Here is an 18,299-nt window from a genome sequence, read left to right as displayed (position 1 = left end):
GGCTTCCATTTTATAGTCTATTAATGCTGCATGATACAGAGAAATTATCCATTTAGATGCTGATGCTGCTGCTATTTTTGTTTTCTTAACATAACAGAAGAGGCCTTAGACTTCTCAAAGAAAGGCACTTTGGAATTTACCGGGATCACCACTACTCCATATTCTCAAGGAACATTGTTTGGCATTAATAGTTTGCTAAGATCGACAAATGGCATCGTTTACTCATCTGTTGCTGCACCTGTTCCCTCCACGTATGCAATTACTACCCAACCAGGTTCAATATTTAGCACAATGTACAATAGTCTGACTGATACTACGGAGCCATTTTCAGCACTTCAAAATCAGCCTGCTCCATATGGATTTGTAAACACCACAGGCACAGACCAATCAATATTCCCACAATCTGATATAGCAAATGATATCCTACCTTCTGCATTAGCCAGTCTCCTTCCCTCATTGACTGCCTTCCCTGAGCTCTACTCAGATGCTACACTTGAGGCAATAGCAGCCTCCCTGGATACACTGGTATCACCAAATTTCCTTGATTTAGATGACAGCAAAAGCCAACAGTACAAGGCTGAACATGAGTTTTTACAATTAGAAAAGTTGAAGCAGCTGTGTCTAGCTGAAGAGCTTGAATGGGAGAGGCACGAGATACAGCGTTACCGTGAACAAGAGCAGATCATTGTTCAGAAGGAGCTGGAGGAGCTTCAGAACATGAAGCAGCAACTTCTAATGCAGAAAGAAGAGGAACGCAAGGCCCATCTGATTCTTCAACAAGAAACCTTTGCACAGCAGCAACTTCAGTTAGAGCAAATCCATCGATTACAGCAGCAACTCCAGCAACAACTAGAAGAGCAAAAGTTACACCCATATGGGTTTAGGCCAAGTGAGGGTATTTCACCACCCATGAGCTCAGACATTATTCTTGACTCAAAATATTCTGGGGGAGATAATGGGCAGTACTGGCCAGTGAAGGATGACAACTCAATGTCATCTGCAGTGTCCACCCATGACTCTAGATCAGGTCAAAACTGGCTAACAACTTCTGGGGCTTTTACACAGTATAGTTCAAACACTCCTGTATCAGTGAGTGCACAGACAAAGGAGAAGTTGCAGTTATCCACAAACCTGCCAGATACAGCCAGACAAGAGCAAAGTGTAGAGTTAAGTGGTAAGAAATTGGTTGAGAGTAGTGTTCAAACAGATGATGAAGATGGTGTTGAGAAGATTCCTTCTGGTAGAAGGAGAAGAAGTAGGAGAAGCGTAGATAGCTGTGTGCAAACTGATGATGAAGATCAGGATGAGTGGGACGTCCCCATTCGGAGCAGACGCAGGTCTCGTTCCAGTAGATATGTTGATGGAGAGAAGGGTAAAAGCTCCAAGGTTTCAAGTATTGCAATTCAGACTGTAGCAGAGATTTCGGTACAGACAGAGCATTCAGGGACAATTAGGAGATCCCCTGTTCGGGCTCAGGTGGACACAAAGGTAGATTTACACAGAGACGGTCAAACAGAAAGCGATTCAGATATAACATCAGACAGAGATAAAATATGTCAAACGCCTGCTGTGATAAGTGTTAGCACACACCTGACAGCTGATGACGTTGGAAGCTTGTTAGTTACCAAATCTCCAAAGGTATTATGCTCCCCAGTTTCACCAGTGTCCCCTGGGAAAAGCTCACAGAAGATGCTTACTGCTGATTCATCAAGGCTTCTCAGTAGTCCAAGATCACTAAGGGCCTCACAACGATCTCTGTCTGACCCCAAGTCACTCATTCCGACAACTGAGGACAGAATGATGTACCAGTACTCAGACACCTATTCAGTAAGTACTGCACTTTAAAACTGATTCACTCTTCATATACAGTATTTGTTTTATTTTGTCATCTCCTAATCATTGCATTACATACCAAGTTACCATGCTGTATACTGTATACCCAGATAGCAAGCAATCATTGAAACAATCTTGAGTCAATGTTGATGCGTCAACGCTAATTGCATTGAATTAACGTTACAAAGTGATGTTGGTTCAATATCTCTTTTGCACCCGCAATTAATGTTGAAAAAATTGTGACATTTCAACAAAAACATCAATGGTAATGCCATTGAATCAACGTTACACTATGATTGATTCTACATCACAGATGTTGAATCATTATTAAAATGAACACAAATAATTAATGGTAATATTGTTGAATAAATGTTACACTGTAAATGATTCTACATCACCGATGTTGAATCAATATTGAAATTTAACAAAAATTATCAACAGTAATGTCATTGAATCAACGTTACACTATGATGTTGATTCTACATCACTGCTGTTAAATTAACATTAAAATTAACAAAAATAATCATTTGTATTATTGTTCTAAATATTATTATTCTAAATCTCTTTTGTTGAAACATTGAAAATACACCTGAAATGTAGTCAACATAAAACGCCTCGGTTACGACTGTAACCTCGATTCCCTGAAGAGGGAACGAGACGTTGCGTCGAATGACGCTAAGGGAACGCTTTGCGTGATGATGTATTGAAGCACATGTAAAATCAGTCCAATGGTGTGACGGGACGTCAGAGGCGGGTGACGTCATGAACCAGGAAACTACATAAGCCGGTTCAAACCCAGCCGCGACAGCTTCGTAAGGTCTGAACAAGTCGCTTACAGGCACGTAGGAGATATGGCAGGTGACGCAACGTCTCGTTCCCTCTTGAGGGAACCGAGGTTACAGTCGTAACCGAGGCGTTCCCTTTCAAGGGAACTCGCGTTGCGTCGAATGACGCTAAGGGAACGTCTATACCAACGCCACCATAGCGAGAAGTGCCTGTCCAGTGTGAAATCAGGCGAGCAGCACTGGGACGAGAGCACTCGGGACCCTGGTGTAGAGTCCAAGTCCAGAGCATAAAACCTAACGAATGTGTGAGGTGAGGACCATCCTGCCGCATCACAAACGTCTTGAAGCGGAACTCCTGACAATAAGGCCTTAGAGGCCGCCATACTCCTAGTAGAGTGAGACCGAACAGCCATAGGGGAAGGCTGCCCGGTCGACTCATAAGCAAGTGAGATAGCCTCGACCACCCACTTGCTCATCCTTTGCTTAGATGCAGGGGACCCTTTGTTAGGGGGTCCAAAACAGACCAATAACTGTTCGGATTTACGCCACAGGGCACCTCTGTGGACGTAAGCATCCAAAGCCCTCACCGGGCATAGCACATTGTGCCTTTCCTGATCCGCATCCTGGAATGGAGGAGGACAAAAGGCCTGCAGCACTATAGATCGGGCCACATTAGTGGGGACCTTAGGAATAAAACCTGGTCTATGATGAAGGAATGCTTTGACCATGCCAGGTGCAAATTCCAAGCACGAGGGTGCAACCGACAGAGCCTGAAGATCTCCTATTCTTTTAAGAGAAGAAATGGCGAGGAGGAACAGAGTTTTTAACGTAAGAAAACTAGCTGGAACCTCCTCCAAGGGCTCGAAGGGAGCCTGGGAAAGGCCTTGGAGGACAACCACCAGGTTCCAAGTCGGAACCCTAGTGCGCACAGCAGTACTCAGCCTCAACGTGCCACGCAGAAAACGAGATACCAAAGGGTCTTTCCCCACAGACATTCCACCCAAAGGAATGTGGTAAGCACCTATGGCCGCCACATAGACCTTCAGAGTGGACGGAGATAGACCTGCAGTGAACCGATCCTGCAGAAACTCCAGCACTGTACCAACCGGGCAGTTAACTGGGTTCAGCTGACGATCACTGCACCATGAAGTGAAAACCTTCCACTTCAAGGCATAAAGTTTCCTTGTGGAGGGAGCTCTGGATTGTAGAATGGTCTCCACAACCTCGGTTGAGAGACCTGACCCTATGAGCTGGGCCCCCTCAGAGGCCAAGCCCACAGGTTCCACAGTTCGGGACGAGGGTGAAATATCAAGCCCCCTGCTTGGGACAGCAGGTCCCTCCTGACGGGAAGCTCCATAGGAGGCCCGTTGAGAAGAGACACTAGATCTGCAAACCAAACTCTGCCCGGCCACCGCGGGGGCTATAAGAAGCAGGCGCAGATGGTCCCTGCGAACTCTCTCCAGAACTCCCGGGAGCAGAGCGATCGGGGGAAAAGCATACAAACGTAGCCTCGGCCACGTCTGTACCATCACATTTAGTCCGAGAGGAGCTGGATGCGTGAGGGAGAACCAGAGTGGACAGTGAGACGTCTCTCGAGACACAAACAGATCCACTTGAGCCTGGCCAAATTCCCTCCATATCAGCTCCACCACCTCAGGGTGGAGCCTCCATTCCCCGGGCCTCGGCCCCTGTCTCGACAGGATGTCTGCTCCTATGTTCTGGGCCCCCGGGATATAAGCTGCTCTGAGTGAAAGCAGCTTGCCCTGGGACCACAAGAGGATTTGGTGCGCCAGTTTGCACAGTGGACGTGAACGCAAACCCCCTTGATGATTTATATAGGCGACCACCGATGTGTTGTCCGTGTGGACCAACACATGGTGGCCCCTGAGGTCTGGGAGGAAATACTTGAGAGCAAGAAAGACGGCCATCATCTCCAGGCGATTGATATGCCAGGAAAGGTGATGGTCCCCCCACAGACCCCGAGCCGAGCGTCCCTCTAGGATCGCTCCCCAGCCCGTGAGGGAGGCATCTGTCGTTAGCATCCTGCGACGTCAAGAGGCTCCCAGCACGGGACCCTGGGACAGGAACCATGGTTTCTTCCACATAACCAGGGCATGTAAGCATCGCCGCGTAACCTTGATCATGCGAAAGGGGTTGCCCCTCGGGGAAAACCCTTTGGTTCTGAGCCACCACTGCAAGGGTCTCATGTGCAGCAGGCCAAAAGTTATCACGTTGGACGCTGCTGCCATCAAACCCAACAGTCTCTGAAACTGTTTCACAGTAAGCGACTGGCCTAGCTTTATCCTTTTTACGGCTGACAGAATGGTCTCTATGCGTGCCGGAGACAGACGCGCCCGCATTGACATATAATCCCAAACTACCCCTAGATAAGTGGTCCTCTGTAATGGAGAAAGTACACTTTTCTTGGCGTTTAGCCGTAACCCCAGCTCTTTCCTGTGGGCGAGAACGACATCTCGATGCCGAACCGCCAACTGATGCGAATGAGCTAAAATCAACCAATCGTCGATGTAGTTCATTATGCGAATACCCTGCAGACGCAGAGGCGCCAGGGCTGCATCTACGCATTTCGTGAAAGTGCGGGGTGACAGTGCTAGGCCGAACGGAAGAACTCGATATTGGTATGCTTTGCCCCCGAAAGCAAACCTCAGGAACTTCCTGTGATATGGAAGGATGGAAATATGCGTCCTTGAGATCTATCGTGACAAACCAGTCCTTGGATCTGATCTGTGGCACGATTTGTCTCAACGTTAACATTTTGAATTTTAGTTTCATGACCGATTCGTTCAGAACTCTCAAATCCAAAATGGGGCGCAACCCCCCATCCTTCTTCGGAACGATGAAGTAACGGCTGTAAAACCCGGTGTCCCTGCTGGAGGGAGGTACATGTTCTATGGCCCACTTGTCCAGCAGGTTTCTCACTTCTTGTTCCATTACCAGAACCTGCTCGGGGTCCACCACGGTGGGTAGGACCCCCATAAACCTGGGCGGACGAGACCCAAACTGAATCTGATAGCCCTTTTCTATGGTCTGCAGGACCCAACAAGAAATATTCGGCAGTAGCTTCCACGCTGTCAAAAATTCTACTAGAGGTACCAGCCTCTCGAGACTGGTTTCTGGATTTAGTTTTAGGGGGCGGGCATCCCAGGACCACTTCGTTTCCGGGTGGACCCTGAGATGTGTGCCCGCCGGAGACCGCTGCGCCCTGTAACACACGAGGTGGCAGAGTTAGCATAACGGTCCCCTGATGGCACCGAAGGGAGACGGGCACCGTATAAAGAGGTGTTAACCGCTCTTCCCTCGGGGGGAACTGCCCTCGATGGCCTGCGTCCTCGGACGTCAGGACCTTTTCTTCGCAGCCTTCTTGGACATAATGACGGTCCTCAGATCCGTCTTACCCCCGAAGGCTGCTGCTGAGCGGGCTTCCCGTGTCCCCAGTTTTTCTGTGGGGGACCACGAGAAGCCACACTCTGTTTCTGAGTGGCTCGGTGTGAGGAGCTGGCTTTAGAAGTTTGGGGCCGCTCCCGCTCAGCGGCCCCGGAGACATGAACCCGACGGGGAAGGAGTTTTTGGAACGCCGCCGCCTGTTTGGCTGACTCCTGAAACCTCTCGACGACTGAATTAACGGCATCGCCGAAGAGGCCAGTAGTCGAGACCGGCGCGTCCATCAGAAAATGTTTATCCTTTTCTTTTATGTTGCTTAGATTCAGCCAGAGATGCCTCTCAGTGGCCACCGTCTCCTTGGCGGCCCTGAGAGACAAATCTGTCGCCCGACGCAGTTCGCAAACTGCATTCGGGCCAATCCTCCCGCCTTCATCCAAGTCTCCTAATATTTCTGCCTGGTAAGCCTGCAGCAACGACATCGTATGAAGACATGCCGCAGCCTGACCAGCAGCAGAATAAGCCTTTCCCACCAAACCAGATGTCACTCTAACTGGCTTGGTGGGTAACACCGGGGCTTTAAGGGAAGATGTAGATTCAGGGGAGAGATAGCTCGCGAGCGTCTCCTCCACCTTTGGCATCTCCCCATAACCATGATCTTTATATTGGTATATATTGGAGTAGTGAGATGTTTGTGCACTGTATACTCTGGACGAAACCGGTTTCTCCCACGACTTCGACACCTCAGTGTGAAGATCGGGGAAAAACGGAAGCCCCCGGTGTTGAGGTTGTGCACGAGAGGGCAGGAAGCATTCGTCGAGCTTGCTTTTCGAGCGAACGTCCTGCTTACCTGACGGCCAATCAATATTTAATTTCTCGACCGCTCTCGTGACAACCTCGACCAGCTCCTCATTCACGCGTGACTGAGGTGGCGAATCCTCAGACTCACGTGTATCAACACTTATAACATCCAGTTCCTCGGAACTGGATAGTTGAAGTGTTGGTGCTTGTTGGTGCTTGCTCGGGGCGGAAGAAACTGCAGCGTGTGCTTCCGAACCCTGATACACAGCACTGGCTCTGTCAGGTGAGGGCAGAGATAAGGCAGAGCCCATCTCTAACCCCGCTGACAGATCCATTTGCGAACCCCAAGTCTGAAGCCTTCGCTGTGCCTCAGCAGCAGCGGGACCTGAGCCTTGGGGAACGCGAGCCTGGGCGTCCTCGCAAAAGAATGCCAGGCGGGATCGGAGCGTCCGCAATGGAAGCACATCACAGTGCTCACAGCCAGCGCCCTCGAGCGCTGACCGTGCATGCTCCTCTCCCAACAAACAACACAAAGAACGTGTGTGTCCCCACCCGGTAAATAACGCGGGCAGGGGTGCACACACATTCTGAACTGCTGCTTGCTCGCCATACTGAATACAATATATATATATATATATATATATATATAGAAACAGACAACACCAAATAACAGAGACAGTTTCACATATAGCGCTTGTGAAGACACAGAAGCTGTCGCGGCTGGGTTTGAACCGGCTTATGTAGTTTCCTGGTTCATGACGTCACCCGCCTCTGACGTCCCGTCACACCATTGGACTGATTTTACATGTGCTTCAATACATCATCACGCAAAGCGTTCCCTTAGCGTCATTCGACGCAACGCGAGTTCCCTTGAAAGGGAACAATGTTGCCATCTGGTGTACCACATAATGTTGAAACAACATTAATAATTCAACTACACTTCAGTGGTACATCAACAAATGTCTGTCCATTTCAAAGTCCTACGGATCAGGTTTTAAAAAACTGGCTTACATCAGACTACTGCCTCTTTTCCTTTGGATTCTCTGAAATCTGAAAAAGTTACTTTGTTACTTGATGATGTTACTTAAGAGCAAGTCAATTCATACATACAGTCACATTTAAGAATGTTAATATGTTAAACACAACATGATTTATTTTTTTTAATTGCTCAACACAAAATATTCTAACTATGATTATAGTATTGTTAAATTCTGTTTATTTCCTCTTTTTTTCTAAAATCTATTAATGCTTAAATATCAAATGAAAGCACTATGGCAGGGGTGTCCAATCTCCAGCCCTAATTAAACACACCTCAACCAGCTAATCAAGGTCACTAAGGCGGGCATACACTGTGTGATTTCCGTGCGATTTCAGCAAGGTTACCAACTCATACTGTACGAGTAGATCACATACGATGTAAAATTATTCCAAAGCTCACGATTTATCTGCTCACACTATACAGTCCGATCGTCGAGCTGCGACTTGGCTGCTCACACTATAGTTGTGAAATATGCGCGATAAACCCCCGTGCCGGGTTGCGCAAACCATGATATATATATATTCAGATATATTTTCAAAAGCATCAGCTATCATATCGAGAAGATTTAGCATTTTTAATTTATGTATTTAGGTGTTCAAGCACGAAGTGCTGAAAACCTATTGTAATTGCTATTTGAAAAAAAACAACAACCTAAAACGCATCGTGCAGCCCAAACCGTAAGGCCTAGAGACTTGAAACCTGGCCAGGTGCTAGGGCCTCAGTTTGGGGAGAACCTATCAGAGTGTGACCCCGATTGGCCCATAGGTGGCGCTACAGCAACCAAAAGTACTAAATTGCTCATAACTCCTAGACCGTTTGACTTGGAATCAAGCTTTTTGCACCACTGTGTTCCTTGGCTCAAGACGGACAAGATGTATATCTCGGATTCTTGATTTGAGCAAAAAAAAAATTGTTATGGCCAATTTTGTCCAAAACCTACTTTTGCGAACTAGTCCCTGGTTTTTTCCTTGATCGGAACCAGACCAGTCTAGGACAATTCTATGGACTCTCTAGATCAATAATTATCAAAAAAAAGTTGAACTTTGCCCTTTGGTTCACTGTAACAGGGTCGTTTAGAAAAGGGGGCGTGTCAAAATACACTCAAAAGCCTATAAATCATAAATAAAAACTCAGAACTTCACAAAAATTGATGAGCACATGTGTCATAACATGGTGAAGAAGCATGCAGAGTTTCATGGAGATCAGACCATAGGTGGCGCTATAACTGTCAAAAAGGTCCCCTATTATTAGGTGTTCAAGCACGAAGTGCTGAAAACCTATTGTAATTGCTATTTGAAAAAAAACAACAACCTAAAACGCATCGTGCAGCCCAAACCGTAAGGCCTAGAGACTTGAATATAGTCTTATAGCGTGGCGCTATAACTGTCAAAAAGGTCCCCTATTATTAGGTGTTCAAGCACCTGCTTATATACCATTAAAAGAGATTTTCACAATAACATATCCCGTGTGTGTGTGTGTGTGTGTGTGTGTGTGTGTGTGTGTGTGTGTGTGTGTGTGTATGTAAGCATGCATAATATAGTTAACAACTGGTTTGTTTTAGTGCAGAATACTGGTGAAACCAAGTGTGTTCAAAATGAAAGTGAGTCAGTAAGTGGTCTTCTACTGCCCTCTCTACTTATTAATAGTCTTTTCACATGTGCTTTTGCATTCATATATATAGACAATAATAAATCACTTATATAACAATTACTATTATAACACAATCATATTTTGTCAGAGTTTATCAATTCAATTGTTCTGATGCTTCACATAATGTCTATCAACGTGGTAAATCATGGTAAATAACGCCAGAAACATGGTAAACCATAGTAAATAAGGTAAATCATGCTAGAATCCTGGTAAATCATTCTAGAATGTGCTATATCATGGTAAATCATCCGATAACATGGTAAATCAAGGTAAACTAAGATAAATCATGGTAAACTAAGATAAATCATGGTAAACTATGGTAAACCATGTTAGAATCATATTAAATCATACTAGAATGTGTTCAATTCTGGTAAACCATGTTAGAACAGGGTAAATCATGGTCAGTCATACTAGAACTTGGTATATCATGGTAAACTATGGTAAATCATACTGGAACATAGTAAATCATACTGGAACATGGTAAATCAAGAAAAATCAAACTGAAATGTGGTATATCATGGTAAATCATGCTAAAACATGGTCTATTCCATCTATGATGTCAGTGGGTAAATGCTTGCTACATAAAACTTAATGTCTTTTGATACTTTTGTGCTTAACGGCCTTAAAGGCCTTAACTGCTTGAACACCGCTAAATGCTGCTTGCAGCTTTAATTTATTATGTATTTGTAAATTATTATTATTATTACTTTTATTTTTAGGCTAAATTGATATTACTATTTGCGCCCTCTATAGTTTCATAGCTCATCACCGCATAACTGAAACGCTGCGAGGATAATAAAAGATTATATAGATTAGCTTTCTCCTTATTGAAAATGATTTAAAAACATTTAGGTCTATTTTACAATGAATTATAGGCCTATAATTAAAATTATTAACAGTATAAAATCCGAACACTGCAATAATAATCAATGAAAATTAAGAGCAGTATTTGAACTGCTCTTGAACTGTATTTGAAAATGAAGTATTTCATGTTTAACATGAAATACTTCTCCTCTTATTTTTTCACTTTGTATGGGAAATAAGAGAATTATTAAGAAAATAAATTAAGACAGTTATACACCGTTATCAGCATATGTTGAAGTAGCATTTATTTCTCGTTGTGTCTGAGAGAATATGCGCCGTTTCAGTTTTTTTTTTCAGTTTCAGTTTTTACTTTCACTTTCTGTAGTGAATAATTGACTGAGGTTTGAGACTTCTTCACTGGCATAACTCTCCCGCTAAGTTTGGACATTGCTTGTGTGATATCCAGTGACTCGCCTTCATGGTTTAAAACGGAAATATTTCCAATATTGCGATATTTTTCTTTATCACCAATTGCCAAATGATGGACAACGGTTCACATTTCCTGTGATAATAAAATTATGTAAATATTAAATAAATTAGTAAATAAAGTGAAAGTGAAAAGTGAAATAAGTAAATTAATGACCAATAAGCTATATTAATAAAAGAGGTGCCGGTGTATATGTACACGCTGATGGCTTGGAAGATGTTGGTAATATGGTTTATCCATTTTGCGACACGAACTGGAGGTAATTAAGCAACAGTTTGCTAAATTGCATCTAGTTTGATAGCAATAGAACTTAAAGATCTCCTTTTAATTTTCCTTCTTGCTGCATTAAAGATGAAATGGTGCAGTGAGGGGAAAAAACACGGAGTTTAGGGCAATCTGCTTCAACTGTGCGACCAAACTTTCTGTGCGACCATCCAATTGGTGGCCGGGAGAGGTTTATCGCCTCTCGGTTCCCCCTGTACACTGCACGACAAACGACACATGACTAAGCTGAAAATCAGCCTGGCTCAAAAAAAAAGAGTCGCACAAGTCAGAATTTGACTCAAAATCGGACGAACATTGCACAGAGTATGCCCAGCCTTAGGATCAATAAAAACTTCCAGGCATTTGTGTTGGAGCTAAACTTTACATGAAGAGGAATAAACACCTCTGGGCTATGGCAATTACTTTGAATTATATCTGAATTAAATCGGGTAAAGCGGTTGAAAATGGCCATCATGGTTTGAAAACACCCCACTGATTGGGGAACACCTACTAGTGTTCTGCAGAGATACATACCTGCATGATCTTGTGGTCATCAATTACAAATCACTGTTAGTCCAATGACCCTGTCTCCAACCATGTGTGCTTTCGGCTTTCATCAAAATGTCAATGCTGATCCAACACACTTTAAACATTGAAATGTCAATCTGAAATAAAATTATGGTTTAGATTAAAACTCAACATTATATCAATGTCACCTTGCTATCTGGAATATATTGCCTATCATTTGCTTGTTTTTCTTTCTCTTTCTGTTTTTTTTTTTATCTACAGAGCAAAGGTTCTCAGAGTGGCACACCAGTTGGCACTCAGAAGAAAGTAAAACGCACACTACCTCACCCACCACCGGAAGAAGATACCATCATTGGCCTGTCTGAGTACACCACTGCTTCTGCCAGAAGGCGAATGTGCAGGAACACCACTATGGCACGGGCCAAAATCCTTCAAGACATAGACAAGGAGCTGGATTTAGTTGAACGTGAGTCCTCAAAACTTCGTAAGATACAGGCAGAACTTGATGAGGAGGAGAAAGAGATAGATGCTAAATTGAGATATCTGGAGATGGGTATAAATCGAAGGAAAGAGGCTTTACTGAAAGAGAGAGAGAAGAGGGAGAGAGCCTACTTACAAGGAGTGGCAGAAGAGCGAGACTACATGTCAGATAGTGAGGTCAGCAACATCAGAGAGGCTCGAGGTAATGGTCATGGACTAGAACGGCCACGGACTGCCCCACAGTCAGAGTTTAACCAGTTCATCCCACCACAGACTGAGGCTGAGTCCCAGTATGCACAACTTACAAGCCCATACTCCCATTATCAATATGCATCCCAAACAAGTCAGTATCCTCAGCAGACGTTGTACCAGCAGCAGTCTCTTTACCATCAGCAGGTGTCCCCCTACCAATCCATCTACTCATCAGTCCCCTCACTCAATCAGCAGTCCCAGCAGACTGGCTATGACCATTCCTCACTCCTTCTGATGCAACAGAAACCCCGTCAGACTACTTTGTCTGACTTAGAGCCAAAGATAACGACAAACTATGAGGTTGTACGCAACCAGCCCCTCCTAATTGTCCCTACATCCACAGAGAGTGTCTATGGAGTTTCCCACCTCGGTGGTAAATACAGTAGCCTTGATCTGAGGATGGGCCTGGAAGAGAGAGCCAGCATGGCCAGCAGCCCCATGTCCAGCATATCAGCTGAGTCCTTCTATGCAGACCTCGATCATCACAATGCCAGGAACTATGTCCTGATTGATGACATCGGTGAACTCACAAAGAGCTCAGCGGGCCTAAGTTCAAGCTTCAGTATCGCAGATAAGGATATCAGCAAAGCGGACAGACTTCTCCGGACTGCTGATGTTCGTCGAACAGCAGATGTGGCAGACTTTCTTGCTCCTCTTCAGGCTGCTTCCCGGCTGCATTCGTACGGTAAAGCTGACGAGGAGTCAATGGAGGAGCCATATGAATTGAAGATGTTGAAACAGCAAATTAAGCAGGAATTCAGAAGAGGTACAGATAGCCTTGAACAGCTTACCGGTCTGCCTCACTACCTGCACTCTGACACTAGTTTTAGACATTTCCCTAAAGCTGAAAAATACAGCATTGGGAGACTAACTTTAGAAAAGCAGGCTGCCAAGCAACTGCCTGCCTCAGTTCTTTACCAAAAACAGTTAAAGAATAAAAAAGCTCTAATTGACCCTAAAATTAAGTTTTCACCTATTCAAGAGAGCAGGGACCTTGAACTAGACTACAGCAGCTTTTTGGCTTCAGCCAGCTCATCAGTTGGTGGACTGTCTGCCAGGGCAAGGCTCCTGCAGGATGAGATCACATTTGGTCTTAGGAAGAACCTAGTGGAGCAACAGAAATATTTGGGTTCAGCTCTTAATCCTAACCTGGCTCAGTCACTCAACTTTGGTCAATCTCTCAACCTAGGACCTACCATAAGGTCTTCCCTCCATGATGATGGCACCTATCCCAGCGGCACTCGGTCAAGACCTTCCTCTAGGCCTTCCTCTGTATATGGACTGGACCTATCTATCAAAAGAGACTTATCAAACTCCTCTCTACGCCTGAAAACAGAGGGTGAAAGCATGGATTCACAGTTTGTATCTAGGGCTAAACCAACAAGTCTGCCAATTAGTCAGAGCAGGGGTCGGATTCCCATTGTTGCACAAAACTCAGAAGAAGAGAGTCCATTGAGTCCTGTTGGTCAGCCCATGGGCATGGCCAGAGCATCTGCAGGCCCACTCCCACCCATCTCAGCAGACTCAAGGGACCAGTTTGGCTCCAGTCACTCTCTTCCAGAAGTCCAACAGCACATGAGAGAGGAGTCCAGGACAAGTGGCTATGAACGAGACATTGCCTTTATAAAGGATGACCTTCAGGGGGCCATGTCAGATAGTGAAGGTAAATTTGTTATGAGATATGTTATCTTTAATCCCAGCTTCTGTTGATATGCATCTTTTGTATGGCTCTGAATGCATTATTTATATCTGTGTGTAAATTCAACTGTTACGTTTTCCTTTACGTTTTCCATCTTTTTTAGATTTACTTTATAATTTGCAGGGTGTTGCATTTGCATGTCATACTCTTAAATTAAAATCTTCACCTTCATACTGTAATATTGATTTTTATGTATTCTATTTGCATGCAAAAAGGAACATGTTTCCTTTCCCACTTTTGCTTTGTCATATACATATAAGAGGAGAAACAATTTTGGAGATCTTGAAAACTATTAATTGAGCTATTTTAATTCATTATACTGTGCATTCAGTGCCTCTGTTATTTATCACAGTCCTCAAGTTGATAAGGAAACTGCTCTGCTTTCTATCTATGAAGTTACAGCATCCTATATTTCTGTCAGAATCATTTAGTGACTGGTTATCTTAAGAGGGCACTATTTTTGTCTGTTTTTAATTATATAAATATAATTTTGATGATCTTGTCATTTTTCGTATTAGGGGAAAAAAATTCTAAATATAATTCTAAATTCTCCCTCTATATCTTTCCGGCAGCTTTGGGATAGTGAACCATTTGTTTTAATCATAATTAAACGTTTATCTTCTTTCTTTTTAAGACATTCTCAAATGTTATATTCATGGGAGTACCTGGTTTAGTTTGTCTGGTTTTCATTAATCCAGAATATGTCAGGTTGCAGAAATGCAAGTGGCAAAATTAATGTAGTGAATGTATATTCTTCCCTTTTCTACCCCTGTGGACACTAATATTGACACATTTGTGCTTTTGACACGTGATGAGATAAAGTTGTAAATTAAATGAGGGTTAAAGGAAGTTTATCTGTTTATAACATGCATTAATTGGAGCCTAGTTTTTTATCACCTCCATATATACTACTTTTAACTCGCCTGTTTTGCCGTTTTCTTATTTATGTCATGTAATGTCTGTCATGGGTGTGTTTCCAATTTTCATTCTCAATAAATTCTTGCTATTACAGTATTTGCATGGCTTATAAATGGGAATTTAAAAACATCTTGCATGTTACATGAAGATGAATATATTTTCAGTAAATATACTGTCCATTCTCTTTCTGTGTTTTTCATACATTTTGTTCTTTATACTGAAGTGAACATTAAGCAAGGATTGAAATTTAAAATCACCCAGGTATTGCATTGTTTTGAAGGTCTGTCTTATAGGCAATTTACACAAATGGTTTGGTTAATGAATATAATGTTTCATTCATTTTGTCCCCCTGTAAAACACATTTTTAATCTTTAAACTGTCACAGGGGTCTCAATGCCAATAAGACAACATATTGACAAATATTTTAAAATCCCCTCTAGATTGGGATATTGTGTTGAACGTCAAGCTGTTTGGAAGGTTTAACATAAGCCAGGTGTAAAGCTGGTATAAACTGAGTGCAAATTGTGAATAGCCTATATGTTGGTTTACAACACTAAATGCTCTGCTGGGTTTGCACAGATGTGACCCCATGCTCTGTTGTTAGAGTATCAGAAATGGTTTGTGTTTCTGAAACAGCCTATTTAGCTTGCTTATGTTCACAGTCAAAGGAACGTTCCAGGTTCAAAAAAATTTCAGTAGTCTCAGTTTGTATAAACAAGCAGAAATCATAAATAACTGCTGTTTTAAGCCACCCGTTTTGCTTTAAAATGTAATTTGTGTGGTAATTGCAAATATAACGTAGATGCTGTCAATAGAGCTTAGTTAGTTTTGAACCTGGATCATCCCATTAAGACTAGTACTGCTGGTGTTACTAAACAAATAATTTGGTAACACTTTACAATAAGGTCATTTGTTAACATTAGTTAATATATGAACTAACAATGAGCAATACATTTGTTACAGTATTTCTTAATCTTTGTTAATGTTAGTTAATAAAATTCCAGCTGTTCATTGTTTGTTCATGTTAGTTTATAGTGCATTAACTAATGTTAACAAATACAACTTTTAATTAAAATTATTAGTAAATGTTGAAATTAACATTAACTCAGATTAATACATGCTGTATAGGTATTGTTAAAGGGTTAGTTCACCCAAACATGAAAATTATGTCATTAATGACTCACCCTCATGTCGTTCCAAGCCCGTAAGACCTCCGTTCATCTTCGGAACACAGTTTAAGATATTTTAGATTTAGTCCGAGAGCTTTCTGTCCTCCATTGAAAATGTATGTACGGTATACTGTCCTTGTCCAGAAAGGAAATAAAGGCATCATCAAAGTAGTCCATGTGACATCAGTGGGTTAGTTAGAATTTTTTGAAGCATTGAAAATACATTTTGGTCCAAAAATAACAAAAACTACGACTTTATTCAGCATTGTATTCTCTTCCGGTTCTGTTGTCGAGCCGCGTTCAGTGACGCTGGTGACGTAAGACGCTGCTGACGTGTTATCCGGTGCGCCCGAGCTTCGTTTACAGTCTGAGGGAGACGCACGCTGTAAACAAAACAATCTTCGCAAACATGTCTAAGGATTTCGACACAGAGGAAGACTTGCATTTTTTTGCCCAGCCATATTTATTTGAACCCAAATACACGGACGCACCAAATAACACGTCAGCAGCGTTTTACGTCAGAAGCGTCACTGAACGCGGATTGACAACAGAACCGGAAGACAATACAATGCTGAATAAAGTCGTAGTTTTTGTTATTTTTGGACCAAAATGTATTTTCGATGCTTCAAAACATTCTAACTAACCCACTGATGTCACATGGACTACTTTGATGATGTCTTTATTTCCTTTCTGGACAAGGACAGTATACCATACATACATTTTCAAAGGAGGGACAGAAAGCTCTCGGACTAAATCTAAAATATCTTAAACTGTGTTCCGAAGATGAATGGAGGACTTACGGGCTTGGAACGACATGAGGGTGAGTCATTAATGACATAATTTTCATTTTTGGGTGAACTAACCCTTTAATGTTAACTAAAATAGATCTAGAGTAAAATATAGATTACAATGGTGTGTTATTTAGATATTTTAGAAAATAAGATTATTGCATGTATTAGATACTTGAAATAGTACAAGTTATCCACCTGCACTGCAAATATAACAGTGTGTTTTTATTGGCACAACATAGCTCTGTTTTAAGGCTAATTTTACTATGAATTCTCTGAAATACAATGTTTGCACTACAGCTGGAGGTCCTAGCTGGAATGTGAAAGGTGAGAACTGCTGTTCAGCAACCTTCAAAATATCATTAAGCATAAACCTACTTTCATGCGTGCCATACTGTAGTCTTGAATGATGGGCATTTCTCAGTGATGCACCTCAGACCCATCCTGGTGTTCATTATCACTGCACTTCCTCAAGGTCTCTCTTACATAGCCTGATCATATCAACCAGGGCACATACATGTCTACATACACAAGTAAATATGTGTGCATACCATAGCAGAGGTATCCTAGAACAGGGTAGGCTAATTAGGAAATGTCACTCTATCAACCTTTATCTTGCCCCACCGAAATGTCACTAATGTAATGGAATTGCTGTTTTGATGGTGTAGGGTAAAAGTTATTAGATTGATGTGTCCTTTTGATAGTGTGTTGGCCAGAATGACCGTTTTCTATAGGCCATTGGTTTGTGCCATGGTCAATGGTTCCTCTAATTTGGGTTATAAAGTGAATGCACTGTTGATTTAAGGTGACATTTCCTTGCAGAAGGACAGCACATCAAGCTCTTCATTGCAAAACTCTTGCAGACAGATCCGGTTGTCCTTTTTCTTCTCACTCTATTAGGAGTTAAATGATGATTTGTGGCTTACTATAGTGCTGCCTCATGAATAAAAAATGATTCGCTTACACAGTATTGTAATAAAAGCACCTGCAGGTTGTGCAAAATACCCAGTAAACAAAACAGAAGATATTGCTCGTCTGATCTATTTTAGGTATGTGCTGACATGTCTGCCCTAGCTTGAGTTATGAATTATTCTAGGAATTCCCAGTGTCTTTGAAGAAAGTGCAAGACTACCTGAAATGGAAGCTGGAAAAAAAAAACAGCAGTAGACATATATACAGACTTATAGGATGCTAGACTAACATATTACCAGTGCAACTCTGTAGGTGAGACCAAGTACACTGCAAAAATCCTTGTCTTATTCAGTATTTGTATCTTTTTTTTTCTATTATATTAAACTTTCTTACATTAAACATTCTCAATATTCTTAAAACAAAAGATACATTTAGTTGAGAGCCAAAATAACAGATCTTAGAAATACATTGAATTAATTTTCTTACCCATT

The 18,299-nt window shown here is 42.5% G+C and overlaps 1 protein-coding gene across 1 annotated transcript in view; it reads left to right on the top strand.

Moving 5' to 3' along the window:
* pclob (piccolo presynaptic cytomatrix protein b) overlaps positions 1-18,299 on the top strand; it is a 112,877-nt gene that overhangs the window by 74,212 nt on the left and 20,366 nt on the right. The window contains exons 18-20 of the mRNA XM_056261407.1: positions 98-1,827; positions 11,852-13,985; positions 17,197-17,223. Of these exons, the coding sequence (XP_056117382.1) occupies positions 98-1,827; positions 11,852-13,985; positions 17,197-17,223 (3,891 nt within the window). The remainder of the gene's footprint in view (positions 1-97; positions 1,828-11,851; positions 13,986-17,196; positions 17,224-18,299) is intronic.

The sequence above is a fragment of the Rhinichthys klamathensis genome, unplaced genomic scaffold (assembly GCF_029890125.1).
Source record: "Rhinichthys klamathensis goyatoka isolate OS25496 unplaced genomic scaffold, OSU_Roscu_1.1 h1tg000181l_1, whole genome shotgun sequence".
NCBI lineage: Eukaryota > Metazoa > Chordata > Actinopteri > Cypriniformes > Leuciscidae > Rhinichthys > Rhinichthys klamathensis.
Note: the sequence above shows the minus strand (reverse complement) of the source record. Positions and strands in the feature narration are given on the sequence as shown.